The following is a 16,284-nucleotide window of genomic DNA, read 5'->3' on the forward strand; positions in this document are numbered from 1 at the left end:
AAATGCTTGGTAAGTTAAAAATTATACTATATTGGAACATTGGAAAAAATATTAGAAAAATATTGACTATATTTTACCCTCCAAGTGCAACACTAACATGATATAAGGTACTTAATTACCTATTTTTTAACAAAGTTTAAATTAAAAAGAAGAAAAAACGTACCTACTTATATTTTTATTTATACAATATTATATGATACCTATTGCATAATCGATTGTGTAGTTATGCGTTGTAAAACGCACGAGCGCTTAAAAGTCTACGCATAAGCTCCTATTTGTTCAGTGTGTTGGAACCCACGTTAACAATGGACAATTGAATAAATACATTTATAACAAGAAAAATAAAAGGGTAGGTTTTAAATCTTTCTCAACCACTGGATTTAGCTGACGTTTTTTTTTAACCCAGATATTAATTATTTCCGACGTATATTCAATTAAAATAAATACTAATTTTTATGCAGCATAATATATACACTAAATATAAATGATTACCATCCTATGTAAAAGTGCGTTCTGCGTTGTAATTCGAACAATATGCAATGTTTAACTAACCAAAATATATTATATTACAATAAACCACTATATGCATGTGTATGTTTCAATGTATTATAAATAAACTATTTATAATAGTTCTTTTTTAAATTTTTATTTTTGTATTTTAAAAGACTTCAATAAAAATAATTTTGTTTTTGAAAAGAATTTGCTTACCAGCTAAAGTTTACATGTTATAGTTGTTAGGTATGTAAGTATAACTACTTAATTTATATGTTGCCGGAAATGTCTTTTCTTATTTAGAAAATTAACAATCTATGATTACATGAAAATAATCCATATGGCTAATAACCTCAGCTGTTATCTGTTTGTTTCAATGAAAAAAAAAAAAATCGAAAAAAAAACGATATTTTACAGCTAATGTTCTCCTTTTTATGTAGTGAAAATTTCGGTTCTCATATAGTTATTACTGTAGCCTTCTCGGTTCTTTCCCGCGAAAAACAGTTTTTGCTATGTTTTACATTTGGAAGATGGATAAAACACATGCGGGTTCTGTGTAGCGTCATCTTTGTAAATTATATTATATTTTATTGTATAGCGTTGTCGGTGAGATTCGATTCTGATTATGCGAGTAGTATAATATTATCAGGTATAGGCAATCGCTACTTGCGATAGATCGTGGACCCCGCGTGGTGCGTACAACTCTTAAGTAGCGTTTCTCAACCTGGCGGTCTCATCGGTCCGAAATAATTAAACGCTGATGTAGAAAAACAACCTTTTATTAATATTAAAAATAAAATTATTATAATTGTATAAAAATCGTATGGAATTGAATTGATTTTGATAAATTTGGGTTGTGCCAGGTCACATACGTGCAAAACACACCAAGTAAACTATATGTAAAAGTCACATAGTCCAACTTAATAATTTGTATTTTAGCTAAAATAAGTATCTTCTTTCCTAATGTAATATTATATTTACGACCATTCATAAATAACTATTTTTCTTAAAATAAAATTAATTAAAACAAGCAAAAATAAAATTTGATTACATTTGCCATAGGTATATTTAAAGTTTGAAAAATAGCCAAAGCTGGTTCTCAAAAATCATATTTTTGGTGCTTTGCATGAATGTGGACGAAATACACTATAAACTATGAATAATAAAGTAAAAGTATAAATGTGATATTTGAGTCTTGAGATTGGCTTATATTCAAAAGTTTTTTGTTATAAGGGGGGTGACTGATTATATTTTTAATCTATTTTGGGGTCACGACATTAAAAAGGTTTTTTGTGTTTGCAGATCAGCAACCAGAACTGTTAAATTTTATTTCCATGAAAGCTTATAGGTATAACCGAATATGTGTATCTAGGTACTTATCTTATTTTCGTTGCACTAATTATATATATTAATATCTTTGACGTTGTAACTATGCCTGTCACTTTACCAGTGTTAAAGTAAAAGTACTCAAATACTATTTTAACTTTTATTATAGTACCTAGGTATTAAATAATTTTTAAACACTTTTTTTACTACCTACTAAATCCTTTTTGGATTCCTTAAATTTTAAATTTGTTTCTAGTTTATATTCGTATTTTTAATCATAGTTAATTAAAAATATCCCACCATATTGCCTTTAAATATCATGACGATTATATATAGGTACTTATGGACTTTTAAGATACCTACCTACCAAATAACAATTTCTTGTACGCCCTTTTCCATTTTGGCTTATTTATAGATTTTATGTAGGTATACATCGTGTTGGTATCTGTATTCGGTATATTAGAATGATAACATGTGCCACATATATTATTATATCGACTAATATTTTACATTACTAATTTTTGTTTTCGTTGATCCCGTCATATTTTGTTAATGGGTTAGCGGACTAGAGGAGCTTATGTTTTGACCACCGTAATTCGTATTTCGTAATCGTATACGATATTCGTAACGTGTATTCGTGTTCAGCCTTTGGCGTTGACTGTCGATTTTTAACGTATGACGTCATGTTGTCATCTATTGTTGTAAATCAAAGTAAGGACGTTTATATCTATAAGTTTTCATTATTTAAATGTACGATAATATTTTATTATGACTAATACGAGTGATCGTATTGATTTTTTTAAAATGCAATAAACAGATTTTTGACTTCAGAACTAGATAGAGTTTTTTTGTATTTGAAGATTTTTACAAATATGAGTTTTTTTTATTAATATAAAGTTTTCCTGACATTCGACATCATCTAAACTTAGGTGTAAAGAATTAATTATTTTTTAACATTTATAAATTAGATCGCAATTATGGTATAAATAGTTAAAACTATGGTTTAAAATATACTGAATAGGATGAGATTGTGAAACATTGACAGATAATAAAAATAATAAAATATAAGACAATATTTACATAATATAATAGTAGATTAGAGATTTAGGACGTCGTGTGGACGGCCGCGTTGGAACAAATATGAGTAATACTCATTATTATAGTTGTAGTATATCTACAATGTTGTAAGAAATACTATCTTTTTTTTTTATTAGAAAACAAGAATATTTACAATCTGTAATAAATTTATACAATAGTTAATATGGGTGGGGGTAGGTACATGTTTACAGGACTGGACGGCATGATAGAAGAGGGGGGGGGGTTATCCAATGACTCTACTTCATAATTCTATGCGGTTTTTTTTTTAATGTAAAGGAGGCCCCTGGGCCAATTCCGTTTAAGACGGTGGGGTAAGAAGTACTTATAAAAAGTATTTAAAAGTAATACTCAAATAGTAAAAATTTAAATACATTTCTATAAATAGTAGATAATTGAAAAGCACCTTTATTTATAACACTGTAGTATAATAATACAGTTATAATAATAGCTTATTGTAAGTTGTTTAAACTTTAAAGGACCCGTTGCCAGTTTTTCAAACTTTCTGTAATTCTATAAAATTTTAAAATTAAAATTAATATTTTAGTTGCCACCTTAGTTATAATATTTTTCCACTAATCTACTGCCCGAATACTGGATACCTATTTAAAGAGGATTGATAGGGTGTATAATATAAAAATATTAAATCATATTGCATACGAGTCTGCAATGAAGTACAACATTTTATGTCTTTGTTGTCCTTGCTATCATAAGTGGCACATACGCAGGTAATATTTATATGGTAATTGATAAAAAAAAAAAAAGACTCGACTGCTATTGGTATACAATTAGTAAGCCAGCCGGCAACGATCGCAAACTTTGGTTGCTATAGTTACATCTGTTGCTATGGAAACGGTGGTTGCTATGGCAACATTAGTTGCTATGGTAACAGTGGTTACAGAGTTCGAATCTCGTATGATAAAAATGATATTTTGCAATTTTTTTCATAAAGTAACGATTTTTTGTAACGTAACGTTTTTCGATTTTGATTCTATGTGCCAAAGCAAAGACATAAAATGTCAAAAACAACTTCACACGAATAATTCTCAGGCCTTGTAGAATCGTCGAATTTTGATAACTATTTTTTTTATCTATCAGAAAAAGATTTCCTGTTGGCCCCATCGAACTCCGGTTTTTTATTTTATTTCAAATAATGGTATAATATCGTTGTTGTAAAATAACGCTTAAAATATTGTATTATTTTTGAAAACATATAATAAAGTTTAAGTTAAAAATATTGAATAACGGAGTTTGATGTGGCCTGTAGAATATTACCCTCTATTAGATAAAAAAAAAAAAATTATCAAATTTGGTTGATTTTACAGAACAGGATCATTCTTCCCATAGAGCGTATTTTTGTGTACAAAATTACATTGGTACAGGGTGCCTTAATATATATAATAGGTATAAATAGGTACTATAGCTGATTCTGTGCTCTTCATTGCCCAATTGCCCGTTAAAAATATCAACTCTATATGATTCAAAATTTGGGTTCAATTCGTTATTTAATACCCGACGTATTGTTGTTCAAAAGTCAAAACTTCCTGAGACAAATTCCCGTGAATTTACCCCATCTTAATCTCCATTATAGATTTTTAACACAGTCATATAAAATACAGATCTAAAATTATATTCAATCATAATAACTATTATTTTTTTTCGCATTTTTAGCTTTGTATAAGTGAAACAATTTTTAAAATCGGTAGTCACCTAATAACTAATATTGTTAATGTATTCTTGCCACGGTGTTAATAAGTGTATTTGTAGGTTGCCGGGATAACGATCGAAAAAATTAGCGTTAAGAGTACCATTTTTATTAAGTTATATCTATAATAGTTTAGTGTGGTTTTGATGGTTTTGAGTTTAGACCAAACATAAAATACAGGTCTAAAATTATATTCAATCATAATAACTATTTTTTTTTTTTGTAACCAATATCAATCATATAAATTATGATAAAACAAAAATATATTATTATTATTTTTATTAGTTCTATAAAAAATTCTTAATTTGCAATAAAAAAATGTTTGGCCACTTATCGAGATAAAATATACCCTATAGATTCTTGGGACTAGGTTTGTGATGGTAAGCATTTTTAAAATCGGTATACCTAGTTCCAGAGATTACCCAGAGCAAACAAACAATTTTTCTACTTTATATCATATATTAGTATGGATATACCTATATATAATTTTACTTATATTTTACTATTTTTACTTATGTGTTATTATGTTATTTAATATTATGTTTTGTGAATTGTTTACAGTATAATAGTATACAGTATAAATAGTTCACTGTAAATCGGTCTAATAGGTATATACCTATACATGTGTATTCCGTAGGGTAGCATTAATACCGTCGTTCACGCGATGACAAATATTATTCGGTGTCGTTGTGGTGTAGTGGAAGGTGAAAAATATTAGCTGTATAATACTGTACATATATATACAAGTATACCGCCACCAAATGGTGGCAAACTCATCCGGGTCAGATGAAAGTGACATAAAAGGGATTTATGTTTAACGAATCATACTTTTAGAATGGCAGCGGAATTGCGTCAGTATTTTGTCTACGGTTAGTTTAGGTCAGGTAAGGGGAGGGTTGGCTGCGGAAGGCTGAATGCGAAACGTGTGTTTGTGTGTGTGTTGGCAAACCGTGGTCGACAGGTCAAATGAAAAGGATATTATATAATATAAACGTATAGCAGCCGACCCTGCAGGCCGTAAACTAAGTTACGAGCTCGTAATTTAGGAGCGGTGTCCCACGAGCTGACCGGAGGAGGGTATAAATACTGAGATGTAATTGAGGTGCAGTTTTGATTTTCGGGACAAACATGACACACAGATTTTGATGCATAGGGGGGTAATTTGTATAACCGTGCGGGCGAGTTAGTGCCTGGTGGTGAGACTACAGCTATATACCGTCACCTACACTTCGTCTCGTTGCTCTTAATAGTATTGTCACCTGCCGATGACCTAATATGCGTAATTGGTAACACTCCCCTCCCTGATGATCTAATATATATTTGGAAAAAATTAAATTTCAATTTTTCTTATTCCCGTCTTTGATGTTTCCACTACACATTCAATGCACGGTTATTACTGACCATCAAATATAGTGTTCTACTATACGTTTCGATATGTTAACTACGACAGCACCCTGCAGCAATAGTTATAAACTTATAATCTTATAAATTATGGTGCTTCAAAATTGTTGATAATAATAAACTGTCTTATTGCCTTAATACCCATAAGCAGGCGTGTACTGGGATGCCGATAGAGAGGTGTTGCAGCATTCCTTGACCTAAAATTTATTTGCCCCAATCGGTTTATCAAATTCAGCAAAAAATTGCATTAGTTAATCCACTGTTTTCCACTAGGGCAGCCCTAGTTTGCGCAAATTTACCAAAATTACAACTTATACGTATGTACACATGCCACATTTTACAACTCGTTTGCGCACAGATAATGAACAGTTTAGTAAATACATTTTCATTATTAAAATGCCTATGGAAAGCTTCAACTCCGTTCGTTAGTACTTGATTGTTCATCATTTGGTTTTCCAGCCTAAAGGCCACAGGGGTAGATTGAGATTTAAATTAGGTAAATACAGTGCCGGACTGAGTCCGGAGATAATGGGTCCGGCCCATTATCCCAGATGTATAACAGTGGCCCTACCCTGATCATAGACATAATTTGTTGAGAGCTAGAGGGAGCTTAGCTGCCAAAATATTTGTTTGAACCTCAAATAATATAATGGCAAATTAAAGAGAGTAATTTATGATTTATTCGTTATAAAAACTGGAACCATTTAACTATTAAAGTTTGATGACACTTCTGTCTCATATAAATTTAATATATAATCCTATAGTGTTTATATCACATGACTATGTTTATGTACAGATGTCTTATACAATAATATAATCGTATCACTTACAAGGTACTGGCCTAGGACAAGCCAACCAAGTAAAGTGGATCACTGGGCCAGTCCGCCCCTGAGTAAATATGATATGATGCAAAAACATAATCAGCTAAGAAGTATAATCCTTCGAGTAGAGCAATAGCTATTAAATTTGCAAAATATGTTATTTTTAATTCTTTTGGTGGCAAATACATAGCAAACCCAAAAAAATATTTAAACCATTTAGTTAGGTACCTACTTACCTTAGATAATTATTATTTGTATACTCCCGTAATAATGAACTATGTATTTTTATTCGACAAAACCAAAATTGGACTAAATGCAATCCACAACATACAATTTTACATTGAGGAAAAAGGTCAATACCCCAGCACCCATAGGTACTATAAATTATTGTAATCAAGCATGTACTTTTTTTGTACAATTTTGTACAACCCTCAAACCCCCCTAAATCCAATTTCATCTTAGGGCCTAAGGGTGCTGAGATAACGTGAAGGGAATCGTAAAATATATCATTTTTGTAAAAAATAAAAATATAAAATTAAATAAAGATGAATCTATGATATTACCTTTTATATTGGGTAAAATTTGTAACTCCAAAAAAAATATATGTTTATTTTAGATATAAAAAGAACTTGATTTCCATACAATAAATATTTAATCAACAATATTATTGTTACATACTTACCTACTTATTGTAGTAGATTTTTTTCTACTGTGACGGCCTCTTAATGGTAGGTACCTACATTTTAAGATGTGTACAAACTACCTAGTTGTAGCTCTCCACTATCGCCTTTTACGGAGCTTTTCCCCGGCCCAACACAGTGATCTCCGTCGTCGATGACTGGTACCCATTTACCGAACCACGTGATACGTGCTATTTATTTTTTTCGTAATTGTTTTATTTTATTGGATTATTTTGATATCGCCGGCCGTGATGCGTTTCTTACCCGATCGAATGTGCTTTTTTATAGTTCACCCGAGTCTATTTCGTCGCTGCAGTCGAAGGTCCACTATCAGGTTCAATTTACACCAGTGGTGGCTGATAACTGGATGACAACGATACCTACATAGATTAATCGAAAACATCAATTGTTATATATATTCGATGTATCGATGTTTTTTTACATCGCCAGTGACTTTTTATTGGTCTATCAAAAACACAGATATTTAAAGTGATCAAAAATTAACTTCGATGTTATATCAATGTGTCGATGTATCAAAATAGCTATGCAACTTTAATATTTTTTTAAATTTTAAAATTAAAATTGTTTATGATATAATTATATTTTTAAAAAATTCAAGGTCCAAGTGGTTAAGTATGTTTTCTTTGTTAAATTTAAAATTGTACAATTAGATATTATAATAGAGTAAAGAGTAAAAACTAATTTTTATTTTAAAAATTAAGCGTACCTACCTGTATGATGTTTATTTTACAGTCAACCTTACAGCATGCAAGGTACACGGTGTGGTGTACCCATAGATATATACAACAACTAGATTTGCCATGCCTAACTAGATAGTAGGTATCTTACTCAGATTCAGCTTTCAATAACTTTTCATTGACCAAATCTTTCGTCAAATCTAAACTAACCTAACCAAGAAAGCCGAAGCAAATTTACTTACACTGAGTTGCCAGCAGTTAGTCTATAATAATAATATATAATATTATGGGCTATGGCTACAGTTACCTAGTATAGCCAGTAATGAGTAGATTAATAAAATTATGCAGCTTTTTTTAATATTCACATAACACAATCATTAAGACATGATTAATTGTTGAATTATGCACCAAATATATTAAGACCGTGGCCAAAAATAACAAAATTTTTTTTGTTATCAGTTTGATTAAGGCTAATTATTTATTTTGCTACAAGATAAAACAAAAACTAAGCGTTTTTATTCAACTTCAAACACTTTTAAAAAATATTATCGTATGTATATTTTTTGATATTATTAAATTAATATAACTTATGAGGTTTACCTTGTAAAACATGTTCTTGTTATTTGATAGAGAAAAAACGATTTTATAAACATAAATCAAAAATACTTAAATAAGTGTACATTTTCAAATGTCCTTATATTGTCTTACAACTTGGTTAAAGAGCCAAAATATTTTGAAAATTACGTAATATCCAAAAAAAAGTCTGTCTCTTCGGTTATTCATTTTTGAATGCAACTAAATAGATTTTTAACAATTTCTATCAATACTTAAGATCTTTTTATGTTTTAAAGCCCTGTGGATTTATTTTTGCCGTTTTCACATTAACTTGCTTTTTTTCATCTTGGTATCCTGAAATGTAAAAAGTTTACTATTTTAACAACAAATTGGAACTATTTTACCATTATGTAGGTTTTCAAATGTACCTATATGTAGGTGTAGGCACTAATTTAAATTATTTTTAAACATTTATAATATAATATAATGGTGAACACTTGATCGGCAAATAAATAGTATACATACAAAGAAAAAGAGATCATTTATTATTTTAATTACGATCAACATTAATACAATTATAATTTTATGAACATATGGAGTTATTTATATATAATACAGATATTACGTTTATTTATACATATTTATATATAGTTTATACGTATGTAGTTTATAATACTATAATAGTGTGGTACATGCGATTACTTCAAATTGATTAAAAAAGAGTAACAAATATCAATATGGTAATGTATTGGTAAAAATATGACTAGATTTTATGAGAAGTAATGAATTCTTCTCTAAAAATATTGTTAAAAAAAAATATTACTTACATAAAACAACCATTACAATTGATATTTTTAAATTAAATTAATTTGTTTTTATATAAATCATATTTATTATAAACTAGTATAATAATTAACTATAGTTCTAAAAACGTTGCTATTGTTGAAAACCCTATAGTCTAGTTATATTAGAATATATTTAAACACATAAAGTTATGGGTTATTACTAAAGTCCGTTTTGAATAAAATAAAAAATAATTACGATATAATTATTTAATTTTTAATTAAAGTTTTTAAAGCAAAATAAAACTGGGTTCTATAAAAAATACAGAATGATTATAATAATATGCTTCTCTTTGATTAGCTAGTTGTTGCCTAATATTATATAGGTAGGTAGTTACAACGGATTTTAAGATTTTTGCTACAAACCTATTTCATTCATACACGATTATTGCTAAATCATTAAACACTTTTATGTGGAAATAAAACAGTCACCTGAATGATTTGATTAAAAAAAATAAAAGACAGATATTATAGGGTTAATACTATTAATGTATCTCCGAAATAATAAAAAATCACATTGAAAAAGTAATGTATAATTTCCTGAAGGTTATGGAGTATACTTTCGTCTTTAATACAAAAGCTTATTGCTTATATTATTAATACCAGAGATTTATCCAATACTTCTATGTTTTTAAAGATATTTATTTTAAAACCAAAATTAAAATTTTATCGATCTTAGTAATTTTTAATATTATCTTATGAAATTGGTAGGTAAGACTTATGTCTAAGGTATTATGAATATGACTTTTCAGTTTACTTTTGATCTAAATTTAAAATTATAATCCGTCTCCATATAGCCTGCTGGTATATGGCACGTTAGCTTATTACTTGAAATACTTAGTACTAATGCTAGTACCTACATTTTTTATATAGTTTTTAGTTTATACCTAGGTATAATGGGAATAACTGGTAAAACCGTACCTAACTTAATCTGATGTACCTACACCAAAATATATTTGTTAAAAATATTTAGCAGTAGGTATCTACTTATAGATTTGTATAAAATTAGCTAGCATGAAAAGCTTAAGAAGTGAAATGTTTTAAAAATTTTTTTGTTGAAAAAATATATTCTCTCACGCGCGCGCACACACACACAATTACACTCATACGTATAGTGTACACACACTTATATGAATTATGAATATTTAATTCAAGTAACACAATGTTTTAAATCATGAAAACATGAATATAGTTTTTAGTTTGTATATACCTAACAACGATTAAAAACTAAAATATGATTTTAAATATCTGAGAAATCGGCTATTTTAGTAAATATGTAATATTAATATACCGCGTATTACCTTGATAGAAAATATTCATACATTTTAATGAAGACGATAAATGGTGATGAGTTCTTAAATGATAATGAGAAGAATTTTCTATCACAATTTTATTATTAAAATATTTTCAATTTATATATTTATATTATAATTTACTTAATTTTTATTGGAGACGGGATATCTTATGAATTTAGTTTTTATAATTGTATGGTATTAAATTATAATTGTAAACTCCTTAATAACTCCTATTGTTTTTTGCAGATATTAAAAAAATGAAGAGCATAGAAAAACTTGGATAAATCCCTGTAACTTTAAATTTTAAATTAGTATTTACAATATATTTTTAAAATACTTTTTACATAAATATTAAATACAATAATATTAAAATACATTTTGGAATACAGTTTTACCGAAAAAGAATAAAAATAGGGGAAAATGAATGTCATGCTCATACCTAGGTAAAATATTATTTACCATGTTTATCCTTATACGCGCATGATATGACCGAAAAGGTAAACATATATTTTCCGGGTAGTTAAGTAATTTATAAAATATACATAGTATCAGTCTATTCTAATTATTAACTTAAAAAATAATTATAACATTTCAATAATAATAATGAATAACATGACGGATGACATCTAAGTGAGCATTTATTATTTTATTCAACTAGTGTATAATAATGTCAAATAAAAATAGGAGGATTATAGAGGCGATTGACTTATTATTATACTTCACCCCATCCGAGGGGCTGTCTCAACCCTTTCACGGAACAAATCGCTGTCCACCGATAGTTTGCTTTAAAAGATATAATTAAGAAATATCATTATAACAATAAACATTTAGCACGTAGGACGTAGCCAATCGTACGAGTTAGGTCTTATAGAAGATAAATAATAATTTTAAAATAAATAAAACGACACAACATTATACTTATATGATTGATATCTCGATGTGAATCTTCCTTGAGCGTTTTCTCGCTCATACAATGAATTATTTTAAGTTGTCAAGGTTTACTCAGATGTTGAACATGTCTTGTTGGTTGACAGTGGCGTATGTGACCGTGGCCGGAGCTAATACCATAGACGCTCCCATGTACTGAAAATAAAATTCAGACATAAAAGTATACGCATATAATATATATAATAAAGTGCAGTGGTCTTCCACTTTTTTTGATTTATGATCCATTTTGGTAATGATAATTCTTAATTTCAACCGTGTCGGAGTTATTGAGCAAGAAAAAATTAATAAGAAATAAAATAAATTGCACAAAACTGTCATAGTACCAACTACATGTTTTAAGATTACATTTTTTGTATAAATGATTGAAAGTCAGTGTGTTGTGACATTTTAAATCTGAAGCTTACGAGATCCAAAATCGGCGTTTGAATGTGTGAGTCACCGGTTGAAGTTTACATTCAAATACACCGTACTGCAGTGTAGGTATACTGTAATTGTAATCATCGCATAATATGGCCGGGAAAATATTTATAATTTATTATATATACCTATAGCCTATAGGCTAGTCAAATATGTTTAGCACATGTCGTTTTTCCTAAAAATGTATAAATAAAAATGAATATTTCATAAACACGATCGCACAGTGCAGGCCTTGCAGCACGGCTATATTTACTACTGTATCTATATTATTGAAATTTGAGGTAATAAAAAACGTGTGCTATTATGTTATAGTGAATCCTAAATAATATTTTCTTTCGCAAACTCAATATAAGAATGTAAATAAAATAGCACTTGGGTCAGTTTAACATACTTGTGTCCAAATAAATAGTCAAACCGCATAATATTACAATAAATTTAATTCAGTTTTATTGCTTTATTTTCGACCTTATGTTTTCAATACTTCTTTGAAACCATTCGAGTGTTTTATTTTTTTATGAAAGTACAAATAACTATCATCCAATGCAAATCTTTTGTGCTTATAGGTACCTATAAAGTGCGTGTACGCAATACCCATATATATACGTATGAAACGAATAATGAATGTATGATATACGCTAAATTAAATTCGCTATAACCATAGGGATATTATTATTCTTAAAATAACACGATACTATAAGCAGCTAACAACCCTAGTGTCATACACATTTTTGTTCGTTTGTAAGAATGTATATTCTACATTTTTTACAAACATTGTATTTTCTTTCTTCGATTTTTTTTAAGACTAATAATTAATATAATTATATACATTTCCTATGGATCCATTTCCAATATACCGAGTACTGACACTACTAGCTAAGTTGATGTATACAAATGTTATAATGAATAAATGCATGTAATTGCGCTTATGTGTGTTTATTTTAGCAGATTAACAATAATTTTTTATGTTTGGTGTATGAAGATATTGTGTTTAATGTGTGTGTATAAGGAGAATATTATCATTTAAAAAATGTATGTTTTCATTAAAATGCATTTTATATTTAATTTGGATGAAAACAATTTTAAAGTTTAAGGCATTGTTGACACACAATGCTATTATTTTAAATTAAAGAATATTATTATATTTTCATTTTTATTTTTTGTAGCTTATTAAAATATAGTATAATATATTACCTATTGGATAAAACTAAATACTTTCAGAAACCAATATTTTCAGCAGTGGAATCATGCTCATATAATGCAAACCCAGATAATAATCGTACTACAACACAATTATTCAACAATTGTATCACGTCGTAGCAATATAGTTAAAGACCTTTATTTAAATCAGTTGGTTATTACTGTTGGTTTATTGAGAATAAACATGTACCTATATAATATAATATTATGGTTGATACTGTAATTATTGTAATTAGTAAGGTATAAAACAAATTAAGAAAACTATCATTATTTTTGTGTTAAAGATCTTTCATTTGAGTCCATACCTATATATCGAGTAATTAGTTTATACTAATAAAATAGAAAATTACATTTTCAAAAATGAAAAAAAAAACGTTAACGAAACGTTCAACAAGATTTATCAACCATACTCTTGCGCCTTTGCCAAGTACTTAACATTTTGTTTTTTTTTAAAACTGTATTTTCGTCAAATGTTAAAAACCTGTATATCATCATACAATATATACCATTAACCTCAAGAATAATGTACACAATTTAGTATAGTTTTAACTTCGACATACCGATGTACATTGTATTCCACACAATTATGGTATATAAGAACTTACAAATAGTATATATATAAACTTTAAAGCACTTTTTGAACTCTAATATTCACGCAGTACGCAATACACAAATATGTTAAATGTTTAAATCTAAGTTTATTGTGCTCACTGCGGGATTTTCTTTATGTTCCCGTTTTTAGAGTGCTAGAATGCTATTTATGTGTTAAGTAGGAAAGTCAATTTTCGTCAATGAACATAATTTATTTAGTACGGAGCATTGTATAGGCAATTTCGTTACAACTGTGTGTAAAATTAAATTTTATTAAGGTAGGTACCATTGATTACTACTAGTTACTACCATTGATTAAATATTATATTTAATCAATGCTATTACTTATAGTATCAAAAATATATTGAGTTTATTTGTGGCTTAAAACGTATTGAATTGAAAATCATACACATTTTTAATAATATTTAAAATAAAAATCATATTTGTAAAATAAATATAATTATTAATTTGCCTGTAGACAGTTGTAGTTAATGATATGTACCTAAATGCATATGTTTGACTGCAAATGTTGACTAAAAATATTATTATATCATTATAATATTATCATTTCAAAATGATGTCTGGGATAATAATAGGTATTATATAATATTAATATATATTTTATATATCTATATAAAGTGTTTCACTGAACCAAATATACTGTGTAAATGACCCTTTATCATTATTTATGAATATCAGTAACTAATATTTTTCATTTACCATTTGAGTCAGTTTATTCAGTTTTCTATAGTTTAAACTTATTCAAACTTAAGCGATTCTTGGGATGGCACACATCCAACGGAACGCAATTTTGATACTGGGTTTACTTAGAGATTAAAATGATTTATGATTCCATTTTCCTTTAGTTTTAACACGTGTTGTAGATTGATTTAGGCTTCTTAAATTACAATGTGATAAGTGATATTCCACTTGAGCATTTAGTTTTCATGTAAATTGTTGCAAGATGTTTTATATACTTTGTGTTTTAATTTCGAAGATGTAGTTGTTTTTTTAATTTATTTTTATCTATTATGCATCTTGATTAAATAGTTTAATACTCGTATTAGGTAATAATTTTAACATTTTAATTTTTCGGTAAAAGTGTATCTTAACTATATCGATGTGATATGATCAATGTATGGACCAATTATAGCATTAAAATATATCGAAAATGGTTAAACATACAAATGAAGACACTTATTGTACCATTTCGTAGTAAAATATCATTAATAATATACTCTTTTCGATTTTTATAATACTATTATCTCATTTCCCTCCCCCACCACACATATGTACATATGTGTGTATTATATAACTGAGTGAAACAACTTTACGCATATGTAGCGAAATATTTAATAATCGCATATTTAGATAAGTATAATTTATATGATTGTGAAAGGTTTCTGTATGTAGTGCGAGTAAATTAAATAATAAAAGTGGGATTTTATTATATGTTAGGTACTCTTTATAAACCTACCATTCGTTAAAAGGAATTAACCTAAATTACCCTAGAATTTAACTTCTAGTCACTAATCTCGTTAGGCAATTTTAAACGAGTTCGCACGAAACTAATCAAATAATATACCGGCCAGTGCATCAGGAATGACAGAACCGGAACGAGAAACTAACCTATAGCTATTATATGTTATTTTGATGTATTTTTTTAACCTTTGAAAAGCTTTTAATATTTTCACTGCCCATATTATAAACACCGAAACCGTATAGTTATTGCGTTACCCTTTTTACCCCCTCATCCTCTCATTTCATATAAGACCACATTACAATATTCATGTTTATAAATTGAAGTTTCGATCTTGCTTTAGGGATTTAGTTATAACGTCCTATAGAGTATATACTTTTTTAATAACGTTTTACATTTTATGTATTGAGTAGAATATCACGCGTCCCGTCATGGGCCGATGTATATCACTGATAAAAAATAAAACTAATAACTAATAACAATTTCAAATATATTTGTTTTCCGTCAAAAATAAAGTTAAACGATCTTGATTTTTTTTTGTGATAACAAATACACAATTAAAAGTTTAAAGGTTTAAACCAATGTAATATTGTTTATAATATGAATTTATATGAATCAATGATACAAATTTAAAACGTTTATAAATACAACATGTTGAACATGAACATTCATTTTATTGAATATTATTAATTCATAATAAGTAATGGCATTGAGTATATTTTGTACAATATATACTCAATA

The 16,284-nt window shown here is 28.0% G+C and overlaps 1 protein-coding gene across 1 annotated transcript in view; it reads right to left on the reverse strand.

Moving 5' to 3' along the window:
• Window positions 1-9,404: 9,404 nt before the first annotated feature.
• Window positions 9,405-16,284, reverse strand: part of LOC132938459 (dopamine receptor 2) — a 156,775-nt gene continuing 149,895 nt past the window's right edge. Inside the window, exon 4 of the mRNA XM_061005307.1 lies at window positions 9,405-11,993. Within this exon, the coding sequence (XP_060861290.1) occupies window positions 11,913-11,993 (81 nt within the window). The 3' untranslated portion in view covers window positions 9,405-11,912. The remainder of the gene's footprint in view (window positions 11,994-16,284) is intronic.

The sequence above is a fragment of the Metopolophium dirhodum genome, chromosome 2 (assembly GCF_019925205.1).
Source record: "Metopolophium dirhodum isolate CAU chromosome 2, ASM1992520v1, whole genome shotgun sequence".
NCBI lineage: Eukaryota > Metazoa > Arthropoda > Insecta > Hemiptera > Aphididae > Metopolophium > Metopolophium dirhodum.